The sequence below is a fragment of the Myiozetetes cayanensis genome, unplaced genomic scaffold, assembly GCF_022539395.1.
Source record: "Myiozetetes cayanensis isolate MyiCay16 unplaced genomic scaffold, myiCay2020 scf12, whole genome shotgun sequence".
NCBI classification, from domain to species: domain Eukaryota; kingdom Metazoa; phylum Chordata; class Aves; order Passeriformes; family Tyrannidae; genus Myiozetetes; species Myiozetetes cayanensis.
Window position 1 is genome coordinate 18011292 of NW_026086826.1, and position 14143 is coordinate 18025434.

General features: G+C 36.5%; 1 protein-coding gene across 1 annotated transcript in view; it reads right to left on the bottom strand.

Annotated features, from left to right (window-relative positions):
* Window positions 1-14143, bottom strand: part of DPYD (dihydropyrimidine dehydrogenase) — a 334066-nt gene that overhangs the window by 129005 nt on the left and 190918 nt on the right. The window contains exon 14 of the mRNA XM_050307196.1: window positions 595-759. Within this exon, the coding sequence (XP_050163153.1) occupies window positions 595-759 (165 nt within the window). The remainder of the gene's footprint in view (window positions 1-594; window positions 760-14143) is intronic.

Below are 14143 nucleotides of genomic sequence, written 5' to 3' on the forward strand. Positions count from 1 at the left end.
AGCTGAAAACCCTTATGCCAGCTAGCTGGCATCTCTGCTCCCAACTTTGATTATTACCTTTCAGACAGATATTCCCCAAAGCCAAACAAGCTCTAACAAAACTCTATGCTTGTAGCGAAGTTTACTTTAAGTTCTGTTTTTTTACCTAAAGAAGTCAATTGACTATAAAAATATTATATTTCACATTTGGATTAAGAATGAAAATAACCATATTCCTCTCATGATTAAATTCAATTCACAGAAACAACTATTATTATAAATTACATCTTTAAATATAATCTCAAATACAAAATTATTCACAACAGAATTGACATGCATCCACACTGAGATCAACTCTTTTCCTTGATATTATCTATTTGAAAGCAAACATCAGCCTAACTAAAACAGACTGTTCTCTGCATAACAGTAATTTCACAGAATTTTCTGTCATAAATATATTTGGATGGGCTTTTCTGGTTTTTAGCAGCTTACTCGCATGTCAATAAATCAATTTGCATTCTATTTAATAAATACTAAATATCTGAGTTTTCACAGGTTTGTAAACAGGATATTCTAAATAAGTATGTTGCATCATTATGATTAAGTGGCACTTACATGGTTTGGAAAGTCAGCCTTCAATTCAGCAATGCTTTTACACCAATATGCTGCTGTTTTCTCGCTGATCAGTTCAATGTTTAGAAAAGAGCCTTGGCCTGGGCCATACATAGGACCTGAAGTAGTTCCACGGACAATCCTTGGAGAAACATTGGTCACAATATCCTGCAAAAGAGTGAATACTTTCAGACAAGTTTTTCAAAGAGAGGCATATATCAATAATATATGTGATATTATATAAATTTAAATGCACGAAGTGTTTTAAAAATCCATTATTATTACGAGTAAAAGCTACAACTGCAGGGCAGTTCTCTAGAACAGCAGATTCTCTAATTAAATTCTTTACATCAGAGGAGAAAAATGTTTCCTGTGTAGGTGAAATGGTACGATAACTACCAAGAAAATGCTAATATGAGGCATTTTCTGCCATATAAATAAACTGCCATACAAACTACCATTCAGGTGATGCTTCTGCATTGGGCAGAGGACCTGTAAGACTTTGCATAGAAACTTGTGTAGACCTCAGTCATGTAACAGCATACATGTGAACTATCCTCCCCAAAGATGATCAAAGTCCATGTCCTACACTCAAAGGTTAAGCACAAACAGGTGATGCTCACCAGCCTCTCTGCTGCAAAGGCACAGGCCAGGCACCAGCAAAGGTACACCAGTACCTCAAATTTCACAAATAAAACCATATTATTAAAAGAGATCAAAATCGAAAAATAAAACAAAAAAAATAGTGAAAAAGAAGATTAATATTGTAAAGCATGACATTTCTGAAGGTCATTGTGAGGTTAGCAAACAATTTTGAAACATACAGTAAACACACAAAATGTTGACTTGTTTAGCAGGCCTAATTAAGCTGCAATGTCACCAGATATATATTAACAAAGAAGTGTAAATTCTGACATTATTTAAAACTAAAGAGAAACATAGATGGCAAAATGTTCCTTTTGCCAATTTCCAATTAAAAGTAATTTTGAGTAAAGGTCATTTATTTACAAATGTATCAGACTTATTTGTTTAAGTACCCCTCCTCACCATCTTGTCATTTTTAGTGAGATAACATGAACCTCCATTAGTATATAGCAATTAAGGTCAATTTACATATTTTAATTAAGAACCATCCCATATAAAACAATTAGGGTAATAGGCATACTAACTGGATTTCATAACATTTGGACGTTTTTCCAGCTAGATAGACAGGAAACCTTAATTAGCATTAATTAGCACTGATCTGCATATGTTTGATAAGGCATACCCTTGCCACAAAAGATTATTTATTCCTGAATCTGCCAAATGCTGCAGTTACAGAGGATAAAAGGACTTGTCTTCACATTGTATGTAAATTTGAGGTAATCTTAATTTGCTTATAAAGTTGAGTTAATTATTATACAGTAAATATGCACTAATATTTTATATTGATTGATAATTATATGTAAATTTACACATGTAAAAATCATACAAAGTAATCTCCCGAGTTCATCTATTTTCAGACCTCATAAGTCTGAAACATGGACAACACATTAATCCCAAATTTTCCTATTATAATATCTTCCCTTCATCACAAAAGTTTTACCTCCCTCTCAACAGTTAAGTTTTCAGAAAAAAAAATTCAAAACTCTTTCTGAAATTATGCAAACCAAAACTATACAGCAAAGTACATTCCCCTCACTTTCAAAACAAATTGCAAAAACGCAGAGGAATCATTTACATCAGTTTGCTCCACATTATCCCCTGGAGCATTTCACTCCTTTCAAATTGCCTCAGAGGATCTTGTGGTTTGATTTTAGAAAGCTATTAATGCACACTGGCCATCACCCCATATGAGAAAACACACAAAGTCAATGACTGAAATGCTGGCAATCTCACCTGAGTCCTTCCAACAGAGGGTGCACATAATCATGTGCAGATGTGATTACCTTGACCATCCAGCAAGCAACCACGAGCACCTTTTCCCATGCTCCAAAGCAGTCAGAAGCAATGTAGCTACAGTAGTATGGCACTGAGCCTGAGCTAACAGCCTGTCAGCTGGTGGGAAGTATTATTTTTGGGTTTAGTGCAAATTATGATAATGCACACGGGTCTAACTTTCATTTTGTGGCTTGCTTGTGGACATGTGTTTGCCAGACAATGCTTGGAGCCACTGATGGTACCATTTGATATCTTATTATGAGCAAGCCTTAGTGTTCTTCCAGGCACTTTCATTTTACTACAGGTAAGAATTCAAAGACTAAGATATTATAGCCTAGATTATACCTCTTGTGGGCCACTCACAAAGCCTCACTCTACTTCCATGCAAAAACACTGAAATTTTTCTATCTGCTTTGGGTCTCCAAAGGAACAGAGACCGCTACTTAGACCCTGAGACTGCTGCTGAAACCCCACGGTTTTGACTCACTCTTTCCCAGAGCTCAGTCATAGTCAACATCTGAGTGACAATTTATATCTCCAGAATCCCACAAAGCTGAATCAGGTAATGCACAGACTTTGCAAACTATCTCAAAAGCAGCCATTCCTCACTTTAATGACCACAAGAGATACACAGAGACATATGAAATAGTAAACACATGTACATCTCTCCGCCTGCATTTCCTCACTGTTGAATTTTCCTTGAGATTTTGTGAGATCCCCTTTGTTGCTGAGAGACTTTCCCATTCCCCACCAGCAGACAGCTGCTTCTTTGAAAGGCGGTTTCCACTGCCTCCCTACTGCCACCATGTCGCAAGACCCCTCTGGTGTGTCCATGCATCACTTAATCTTTCCTGACCGAGCTGTTTCTGCTTCCTAAAATCCTTCCTGGCTTTGAAATCCAAACATTACCACCTGGCTGCTTTGTCTTAGTTCCTCCCAGGAGATATATGCCTGTCCTTATTTAAGATCCCAGTCCTCAATTGCCACTCCTCCTAAAGAGTAAACTAGATGGAAAGAGTCTGTAATGACTGACACGCTGGCACTCCTCCTGTCTCTTGTTAGCACATGACAGCCCCAGACACAGGGAGACTCACAGTTCATGGAAACAAAATGGAATTTATAACTTATGTGATGATTCAAGGAATCTGTCTATGTACATACAAGAATAAAATCACACAAGTGACAGAATAGAAAATTGTCTCTTTGAGAGACAATTCTCTTGAGTGTGAAATACCTCCTTGCCTTACCAACATCTTTGTCTTCTGTCTCCTGCTACAGTGAAGGTTGAACAGGGAAAAAGTTAGGCAAATGATCTAATGGCAGGCTTAGCCAACTTCATGGCCTTTGGTCTTAGGAGTGAGTTTTACATAATACCACAGGATTTTTACTAAGACAGGAAATTCTGGTAGCTGGCCTGCTGCCACTGCTGTCTCCAAAACCAGTGGGTAAGGGCAGAGCAGCTGAAATAGCCCTAGTGCTCCAGTCCATGTGGTTTGTGACAGACCCTCTTCTGGTGCTTTCAATTAATTGAACACTAACTTTTCCTGTTTGGAGGAGCTGTAGGCCAAATTCTGGCACTGCCTTTTCTTTTCTGAAACCCCAGTTTAACTTTTATCCAAACTAAGCACACAACCCTTTTACTGTTAATCAAAATTACTGTTTGCATAAAAAAACACAACAGAACTGGACTGAGAAACCTGACAGGAAGTACTTCAAGGTTTGAACCTAAAGACTTTATTGATTCTAGGCAAAGTTGACTGCTACAAAGAGATGACCTGAGCAATGAGTTTGTCTGGTCCCTGCATGAAGTTGAAAGCAGAGGTCCACATAGAGGAATAGAAGAATGTCTCCAATCTCCAAAACAAATCAAGTATATAACCTCCCCCAGCAATGGAGACAATGAACAGTCCTTGGGAAAAATAGCACAACACTTTCATGTACTCTGAAGACCAATGATAGAAGACTTTTAATAAAGAGTAAGTAGGGGAGAACAAAGCTTATATCTTTCAACACAAAAAGACAAAGCTATGGGAAAAAAAAAAAAAGACTAAAAAAATAACTGGCAAAGGTAACAGAAAATACCATATCAAATTACTTTGTTTTGTGGGGAAATATTGCAAATTAATGTAGACTTGGGGATCAGCAGAAATGTATTCAGTACTAGGCTAAAGCAAAACAACCTGGTTTGGGGGAGTTAACGAAAATAAAGAGAAACAGTGACAACGAATGGAACCAAGGGTGTGAATCATGAATATTTCAGCTGCTGAATTTCTTGCGTTGCCTCAAAAGCTTATTCATTTCTTCAGGAGAGCACACCAGAAACAATCACACGAATCCTTCATATATCTCTGGCTCAGGACTTCACCAAGGAAAGCGGTGTTACACAGATAAAAGCACCAATAATGTGCTGCTTTTGGATTCCCCTCTTCTGCGTACGACCAATTCTGGTATTCTAGTAACTTGAGACTGAGTTAATTTGCATTACACATATATTTCTGTTCCTGTTGATTAATTAATTAACACACTGAAAAGACAACCCAAGGCATTGATCAGGTCCCATTTGCTCTAATAATCTCTGAACTCTGCAATCAGATCATTGAATTCTTAACTACTTAAGTCTAATGGGCTGGGAAATTTGAGAAAACATTTTAAAGATAAAGCCCAGACTCTCAGCAGTTTTTAGTTAGCTAAATTTAAATAAAGGTATATACATCAGTCCATACCATTGTCCACATTTGAAGTAAATAATTGCCACAGATTTTTGTGTTGTAAACACAACCATCCTGCCTAAAGCGAGTGATGAAAGCATGTTTGGGCAGCAGGGACATTACGAGTTTTAGGGGATCTGAAGGGTTGTTGGGCACAGTGTTAGATCATGAGATAAGTACATTCATTGTGTGTTTCTTCTAAACTAATCAGCAGAGAAATAATTCACATTGTGAATATTAAAGCTGTCTGTCATATGAGGCCATCAAAGTTAAGGACACATAGAAATTAATCAAGCCATTCACCTCTGTCTCAGAATTATTGTTTTAGGGGAACTAGGAAGACAGCTCTTCATTAACTGAGTTCACTTGTTATTTCATAATCATGTCTCCTAGAAACTAAAAGAAAGCCCATAAAATTTGGAGTAAAACGTGTAAAGAGCTCAGTTGCTGAAAAGCAGTCTCCTAAGAGGTATACCACCTCATGCCTACTCCATTGATGCAGTTATACTAGGCAAATACAATAAAATGCAAAAGGATAAATGTGCATGCTTCTTCGTATCAAAGCTCTGATCTGTTTCTATTGATTTGCAGAGCTCAAAACATTCTTTTTTTGTTCATTTTTAAACAAATATTTCAGCTAACAATATGTTAATGAACATCTGAAATAACAAGGTTGCTATGGGGGAAAAGAATGGGGGTAAAATTAAAGGAAACTGTAAAGTTACAAAAATTTCAATCAGCATACATGCTAAGAGGGGGATGAAATGAATGATGTAGCAGAGCAGAAAGTTACAGAAACAGTTCTAACAGTATTGAAAATTACAGGGAGAAAATGTGGTTGCTGCTCCCTGCATGGAATGTGGTCAATGTGCCCAACTTCCCACACACAATACAGGCTAAGGGGGGCTAAATGAAAGGTGGAGAGGAGTGGAGACACCGCAGCCAGGCTCTGTTGAAATCCTTGCAAGAGGGGGAACTTGGTGGTACCTTGCAGCTGATAAACCACATAGCACCTGTCAGCCATGGGAGAAAAAAAGGTGTCTTGCTGTTGAACCAGCAACCATGGCGAGATCACAGATGTAATACTAATGCTCACGTCCATTCCAAGGGTTACCTCAAGATGTAATACTGATGTTACCCACCTCCAAGGTATGACCATCCCCACTGAACACGTTAAATGACTAGAGTCATAAATATCTGCAGCACAATTAAGGCTTCAAATGAGATTTTTGGATTTTAAAAATACATTTAATCATGCTATAGCAAGCGTTAACATGAGTTTTCTTCACTCTGAGAGGCTTCCAAGAGACACAGAGAGCTTGTCTATCAGCGTTGGTCCCCAAAGTCAATGAAAGTCACTTCATACTTCAAATTAAGCTTTTCTCATCTTTAACTTATGAAAGCAGATAGGAATTAGTGACCATTGTCAGTTTCTTTTCATTAATATGAGAAAAAAAGATTAAACAGAATGAGCAGATTACTACTTCTAACAAAGTTAATTTATTTGACCTTTCTTTCTTCTAGGGAGGGAGGGCATTATACTTGCCAAGTGGACTATATGTCTGCACATTCCTAGGGTTACTGCTCACTAAATGTCCATGTGAACACCAAAGCAGCCACAATGGCCTCTTTGTGGAGAAGAGATGTAAATAAACACCTTATTAAGGTAACTTCAGCCAAATATGTCAAACCAGCATATTTAAAGTTAGTAGATAGTAAACTGCAATGTAAAAAACCAAACCAGATGTTTCTACTTCACTATATCCAATACACCACCTTCTTTAATTGAGTAATAAAGTACAGTAGCTGAAACATGCAGTTATTTGAAGCAAAATATGATGTGCTTTTCTTCACAGATTTTCAAAAATGTATTGAAAGGCTGTATGGATTTCATAATCTACTATGTGTGAAATATTTTTAGAGCTTATTTGCTAAATTATTTCATCAACACCCCTAACATCAAGATTCAGTTTTCTCTGCAGTCTTCACTAACTACAGTAGAACTTTATTTCAATTTCACCTATGTAAAAATAACGGAGAAGGAGACATTGCCTTTTTCTGCCTAATATCACAGTAGTTAAAGCATTCTGCAAATCTGGCTCACTGCTGTTTGCACACCCTCATAGATACGAATGGCATCACAGACTTATGTCCTTGTAATTCCCTGCCAACTCTCACTCAAGGTCTTGTGATGATTTGCCTCTTCTGTGACTCAGCTGTCTAGCCAGACTGTGTCTAGTATCACCCCTTCTGGAGTTTTAACCATCCACAAAAGGCAAGTGAAACCTGAAGCAACAATACCACTGCACACAGCACTGTTCCTATACATCCCTTCTGACTTGTTCCTCCTCCTCTCTCCTCCATCAGAACTGAGACATCCTACGTATCTGTAGCATTTCTTTTATGAGGCCCAAAGCACTGAATTGCTCTCCTGAATTTCCCCAAGCTCAGAGTTTTTTCCAGCTGAATTGGAAGATATCTCCACAGCAAGGACCTCTACAAAGACAAAACCATTCCAACAGGTACAACCATGAAGACCTTAACTGCTAGAGCAGGATTTTTACAGCACATAGCAAGACGTACCAGCTCATGGAGCAAGGCAAATAAATTAGATTATGATTTCTGCCCAAAGAGGTTTGATGTAGCCACTGGCACCTTCCAGTGCACAAACCACTATGCTGCTCACAATGCTGCCTGTTGAATTTGTAACACTTGTATTTAGCATTTTATTTTAGTGAAGGAATAGGCCAGACTTTATTCTTCCCATATGAGTATGAAACCTCATCAAAGTCAATTCATCACTCTCCTCTTCCCCCCAGTGCATACAGAGGCATTTTTTAAAAATTAAAACCACCTTGACAGAAAAACTTATCTCAGAACATCCCACCATGCAGAAACCGCTCTAATCTCTCCACCACCAGATATGAAATGTAGTACCATAAAGACACCTCCTTTTTTTCATTGCTTTTGAGAATGAAGTCTAGACCTAGCCCTCTCTTTCCTCTTCATTGCTTTCCTTCTCTGGAAGTCAGATAGCATAAAATGATGTAAAATAATTATTTTTAAGTTCCTTCACTAAAATAAGAACTGAATTAAAAAATATATTATTTCCTCAGCCTTCCAGCACTGTTTACATTGATGATTTAAAGCATAAGTGTTCTTATCTTTCCACTAGTACAGAAGAGATCTTGAAAAGGAACCTTGCTGTAACTTGCAAATTGTCCTTCTTCAGCTTTTACATACAAGATCTAGTATGCTATAGAGAGGAAGAGTATACTTTAAAAATATTCTTATCTGTCTTTTGATGTCTGTCTGTCCTGTGTTTGCAAAGATGAAAGTACTCAAATCTTTACTTACCTTGTATTCCAGAAGTCTGGAGTACAAACAGTGCTTATAAATCTTCCTTAATATTCTACTCTACTTCTTGACTCAGTAAGCTGAGTTATGCAAACTATTTTTTTAAAAAACAGACCATTACCTCGAAAATGCTTTTACAACATTAACCTATCCCATTTGTGTTTATTAAGCCAATTTAACAGTACAGCTTCAGCAAGTAAGATGGCTTTCCAAATCAGTAAGTTAGCACAGAAGACTGCAGCCCCATAAGGGAAAGAGCAATGTGTCAGGACTTTGGAGAAAAACTGCCAAACCACTCATATTGTGTGAAAGAGAAATGACTAGTCAGAGGTTTAGTTACCATACATTTGATGTTTTTCTATACTGTCTCATTAGTGCTTCGAGATTTAACCATGAGAATGCATGAGAGACTTTAAAATTTACAGACATCAAACTTAATTTCTACCTAAGCTTTTATCATTGCTGCTTGCTCAGCATATCACCCTTCTTACTAATGCCATTCTCAGAGAGCAGGTCATCAGTACCGATGACTTGTGATGAGGACAGCTAAATCCCAAGCTCTTTAGATAGTCTTACTAGATCAGTGTATTAAAAAAAAAATAAAAATTATTCTCTTTATCTTTGAATGACTGTGGAACAATCCCATCCCTGCTGCAAGTCAAATAGAAATGGCTTGCTGCCCTTGCTTAAAAAAACAGCTGGCCCCAATCTTTGTCATATATGACAGTTTGTCTAGAAGTCCTAATATTATAAACTAAAGCTCCTTAAAATAATTAAGAGGTTCAAATACAAAACAGATTATGAGTAAAAGTACAAAAAATTTAGAAATTAGAATGGTAACTATAACGTTTATATCAAATCTACAAATATTTTCTAGTTGAGTTATATGTTTCACAATAAAATGAAGTTCTGATCTTTGTTTACAGTTACATTCACTTGAGCAGTTTAAGCCACCCCCACTTTTTATAATGCAAGGTCATATTGATTTAAAATTAAAACTAAATTTACTATTTTTTTCTTATTTTTGACATATTTGTTTTCTTGACATTAGAATATAAGGACATTTTTCCGGTAATTACAAAAGATGGTTTTTAAAATGTATTATGTCCTACAGCACTTTGCCTTGACAAACAATTACTAGATATTGCATTGAACAGAATACAAAAAGCAATCTTTATCACAAGGTTAAAATTACTCTTTGAACAAAAGATGCTCTCAAAACAAATCCAAACTCTCATCAGCTTTATATCAGTTTCTCTGCAAGAGACAGGGAAGTGAGGAATGGAGAGAAGAGAACAAAAAAAAAACCCTGAAGGACATTTGAAAAATTTCTTGCTAATGTTCAGTGTGAACACACATTTTATCAGTCTTCTGATACAGGTCTAAGCAGTAGGACACGATTAAATTTCTCCTGTCAAACTGCATTGTGGTGGAAAACTATGCCCATCAAAGAAGGAGAAATAGACTTACAGTTCTTGAGAGAAAATTGCATCTCTATGCAGACATTCACTTTTGGATCTGTTTTTGCATTTCAGGGTTATTGGTTGGACTTGATAATCTTAAGGGTCTTTTCCAACCTAAATGATTCTATGATTCTTAGATCTCAGTGTTTTGATATAGTAAACTACCTAATCAATGAATAGTTGCTTTAGGCAATTGATGAGAAAAATGTTCAGTAAGTGTCTCAAAACATTAATTAATTTTCATTAAGAGGTCATAAGGACAGAAAACCACGTTGCAAATGTTGCAATGCTAATGATTTGAGGAGAACAGAATGGAATAAAATAGCATTACATGGCCAAATAAAATATCTGCATGGATTGCAGCTTTTGATCTGTATCCTAAACAGAAATTTCTGTGCCATGGCTTCTAAGGACCTTGTGTACCTTCACAAAAGTGGACAATTAATGCATATTAATTGAAATATACTACTCCAGTCTATAATGCTGACCCTTGGTACTATAGTGGATTTAGATTACAACAACCTAGCTTGCCTTAAGACATTAATTATTTTACAGACATCTAGAAATATTAGTCCATTTTCAGCTGTCAGGGAATATCATCACCAAATCAGTAATCAAAATTTGTGAAATGTGCTTAACTGATCACATAAAGGAGGAGCAATTCTTAAGACTTCTTTCTAGATGACTACTATTGAATGGTCCCATGAAATGTGAATGAAAAGGCACTTTAAAAAGCATGAGTCTAAGAAAATCAGGCAAGAACCAACATAAGTAAAACCCCATTAAAATAACAAAAACCAAAAAAACCCAAAACGTTACAACCCTGAAAAGAGAAGCGAAGGAATTACATAACATGTTTGCAGCAGCAAGTCTGAGTCACTGAAGGTGTCATGCTTACTGAGAATGCAAATTCTCTTTTTGTATTTAAAGAAAAGACCAAATTAACATATTTTTTTCAAACATCATTGTTAAGAGAACTCAATGCTATTTTCTTTAATACTGTTTTCTAATTGCTAAAAAAAATTACTGTTTTAAGGCAATAGGGCACCATCAGTGGTGGGAGGTTTCTAACAGGATGACTAAAAGTCAAGACACACAATACCACAGAATGAGTTCCTCTAGGAGAAAAACGGGAAAGAATTGCAGGTAGTCTCATAATTCTAACAAAATCCTTGACAGAAAGAGCAAACAATGAGAAAATGGGATCTTTAAAGCCCACAACATCTAGGATTTTGCACTCAATGTATAAACACAGAAACCAAACAAACAAAAACTCTGACACAGCAATACTAATGGCTGCTAATTAAGCATGTAACTTCACACTTGAATAAAGCAAAGAGGTAACTATTTATTTAGGAGACAATACTACATGGATTAACAAAGCTCCTGTCAACAACTCTGGACACCTGTACCAAGCTCACTTATTGCCTAATTAAATATTAACATGTCCTGATAGAATCTGTGGTATAATTTTAATTACTGCTTTCTCATAGGGAAGCCATATAATCAATGTATTTCTAGCTGTTCCTAAAGGCTGTTTTATAAAACTCCATTAGTCATTTGTGAACCATCACTAAAATATTTTCCTTCAGATTTCTATAAGTAAACCAAGAGTATTATAGTCTCCTAGGAGATGGGGAGACTAGATGCCTCCTTTCAAGTGGAAAAAATATGATTTCTTCAATAATCAAGAATAAATTCTTTTAACTACGATCCTATTTCAAGAGTTTTTAAAACTCTTGCACAAAGAATCAACATCAGGGAGTTACAGATCACCAAAGTTGTATTTAAATTTATGTATAGTCCATAATAATTTTTATTACTGGATTAAGTAATTTGGATGAGAATCACATTACTTCCTTGGAGCATGTATTTAAATTTTCTGCTGGGGATGAATTGCAAATATTGAGGTACACCTTGTACCTCCTTTTGTTATTTTCTTTTCCCATTAGGATAAAGAATACTTAAAGGCTTATAGCATTAGCTTATAGCATGCCATAAGCATTGATTAACATTTGCGTATATTTATGGGTGAGAAATGCAAGGAAACAATACCAAATCTATTTGGGAATCTATTTAAATAGCTAGTACTATAACTTACAAAATATCAATTCTCCAGGGAGCACTAAACAATTTCAAGTCACAGATAAAGGGGTACAGGGAAGGTGGAAGCATCTAAGGGAATATTTTGTTTTACATTCCAATGATAATCTAGTCATTAACACTTTTACTTTGATAACCTGAGCTCTTAAATGTTAACTTTGTTTGAACATACTTCCTTTTATCTTTTTTGATCTATAAGTCCTATGGAAGTCAAAGGCTCTTTTGGAAGAGCAGGGATTGCAAGGCTGAACCACTTACCATTCTCAGAGCCTGATTATACAGAGATCTAGATCACGTAATCATGGGGAAAAACAAACTCTGAAAATATCAACCCCTGTGAATTTTAACTCAGCATGTGAACATCTTGTAAGGGATTCAAACCAATTTTAATTCAGCATTAAATTTTAGACAGGATCTTTAAAATAGATTTTGATTTTTGCCAGAGGTCTCATCTACTTTAAAATCCATGAAAAAAATCTAGTATTTTCCTCTTTGTTTTGGCTACCAGAATGAGGACATACATTATTACATGCAAACTGTTAGATTTTATGTTCCTAGACAAAAAAGTATTTGAAATACTTTTCAGCAATAGATTTAAATTCAATAAAGAAAATTAAATAATTGACAAAACTGTTTTGAAATTACTTTCCTATGAATCAATTTTCAAGAAATTTCAAATTCTGTACTGCAAATTGAACTATCATCCTGAATTAGTTATCATTTTTGTAATGACTAAAGCATTTTTTCTGAACCCCTGAATCACGGAACAAACTCTGCTTGCATATTTTGATAAGGATACATTGATAAGGATGCAGTATTGCTCTGGCAAGAAAGCTTGTACTGAACTTGGGGCATCATGCATACATCCTAGGGAGGGTGTTTGAAAATACAAAACCTGGGTGGACTGAGCTCAGGAAGGGTAGATCCAGCAGTTCAGATCTGCCATTAGAGACCTGAGCACCTCTGAGATCTCTGTGTGATCTTCCATCAGCCACCACAAGAGGTATCACACATGGGCTCCATAACCTAGAGGGAGATGGCTTTTTCCTCTTGAGAGCTTCACAGCAGAGATTTCCAGCCTGCTGGGCTGATTCTGCTTTCCCAGACTGAGCTCTTAATAAATAAACATTCAGTGTTTGCAGATGTTGTACCTTCTCTAACAGACAGAAATCCATGCAGAGAAATGCTGAAGTGCACATAGAATTTTTATACCAAAGGACAAGCTCTGATTCACATCTGCTTGCAGCAGACACAGAAGCCCCACCTCAAGTCTGGTTTTCCTCCACATTCACCGCAAGTTTTCATAGCAGTAGGTTAATCACTGCCTATTAGCTTTTTTAAACGCCCATGAAAAATGACACATTCTATTGGCTTTTAAAAATCCACCCCCTGGGACATAAAGCACAAATTTAATAAAGCAAAAAGAGCAAAGCTCATTACAATACTATTTTAAGAACTGAAAGTAGCCATGATACATGGAAATTCCTAACAAGACGATTCTCCTGTTTACCACTGAGGAAAAAAATTATTCTAAGCTGACCATGCCCTTTTTCATTAAATGTATAACAGGTCCCAAACCCCATCCCTTTCTGGAGTCATTGCTCAGGTCTGTCAGTTAAGTAAATATGCTCATCAGAGGATCTAACAGGCACACACAGATAAGGTAGACATGAAGTCCATTCCCCTTGAAATCAATAGGAAGGTGGCTGTTAGACACTATAATTGAGTTAGGGTTTCATTTGGGAATCTGTGGTAAATGTTCCTGCTCTTACTGCCACAGGGGTGTAAGAAAGTATACGACAGCTGTGGCTGGATCCTTGGCACCATTAACGGCAGAGGCAGCTGAGACCCGCTACAAAAGGCTTATGCATGCTCAAAACTGGAACACTAAGAGTAAATCTGTCCTCTGCCCTAGAGAGGGCAGCTTGACCTGCAGGCTCTCTGTTTATTCCAATAGAATATTGATTTAAAACTGGGGCAAGGATTCAAAAGCCTTCTGAT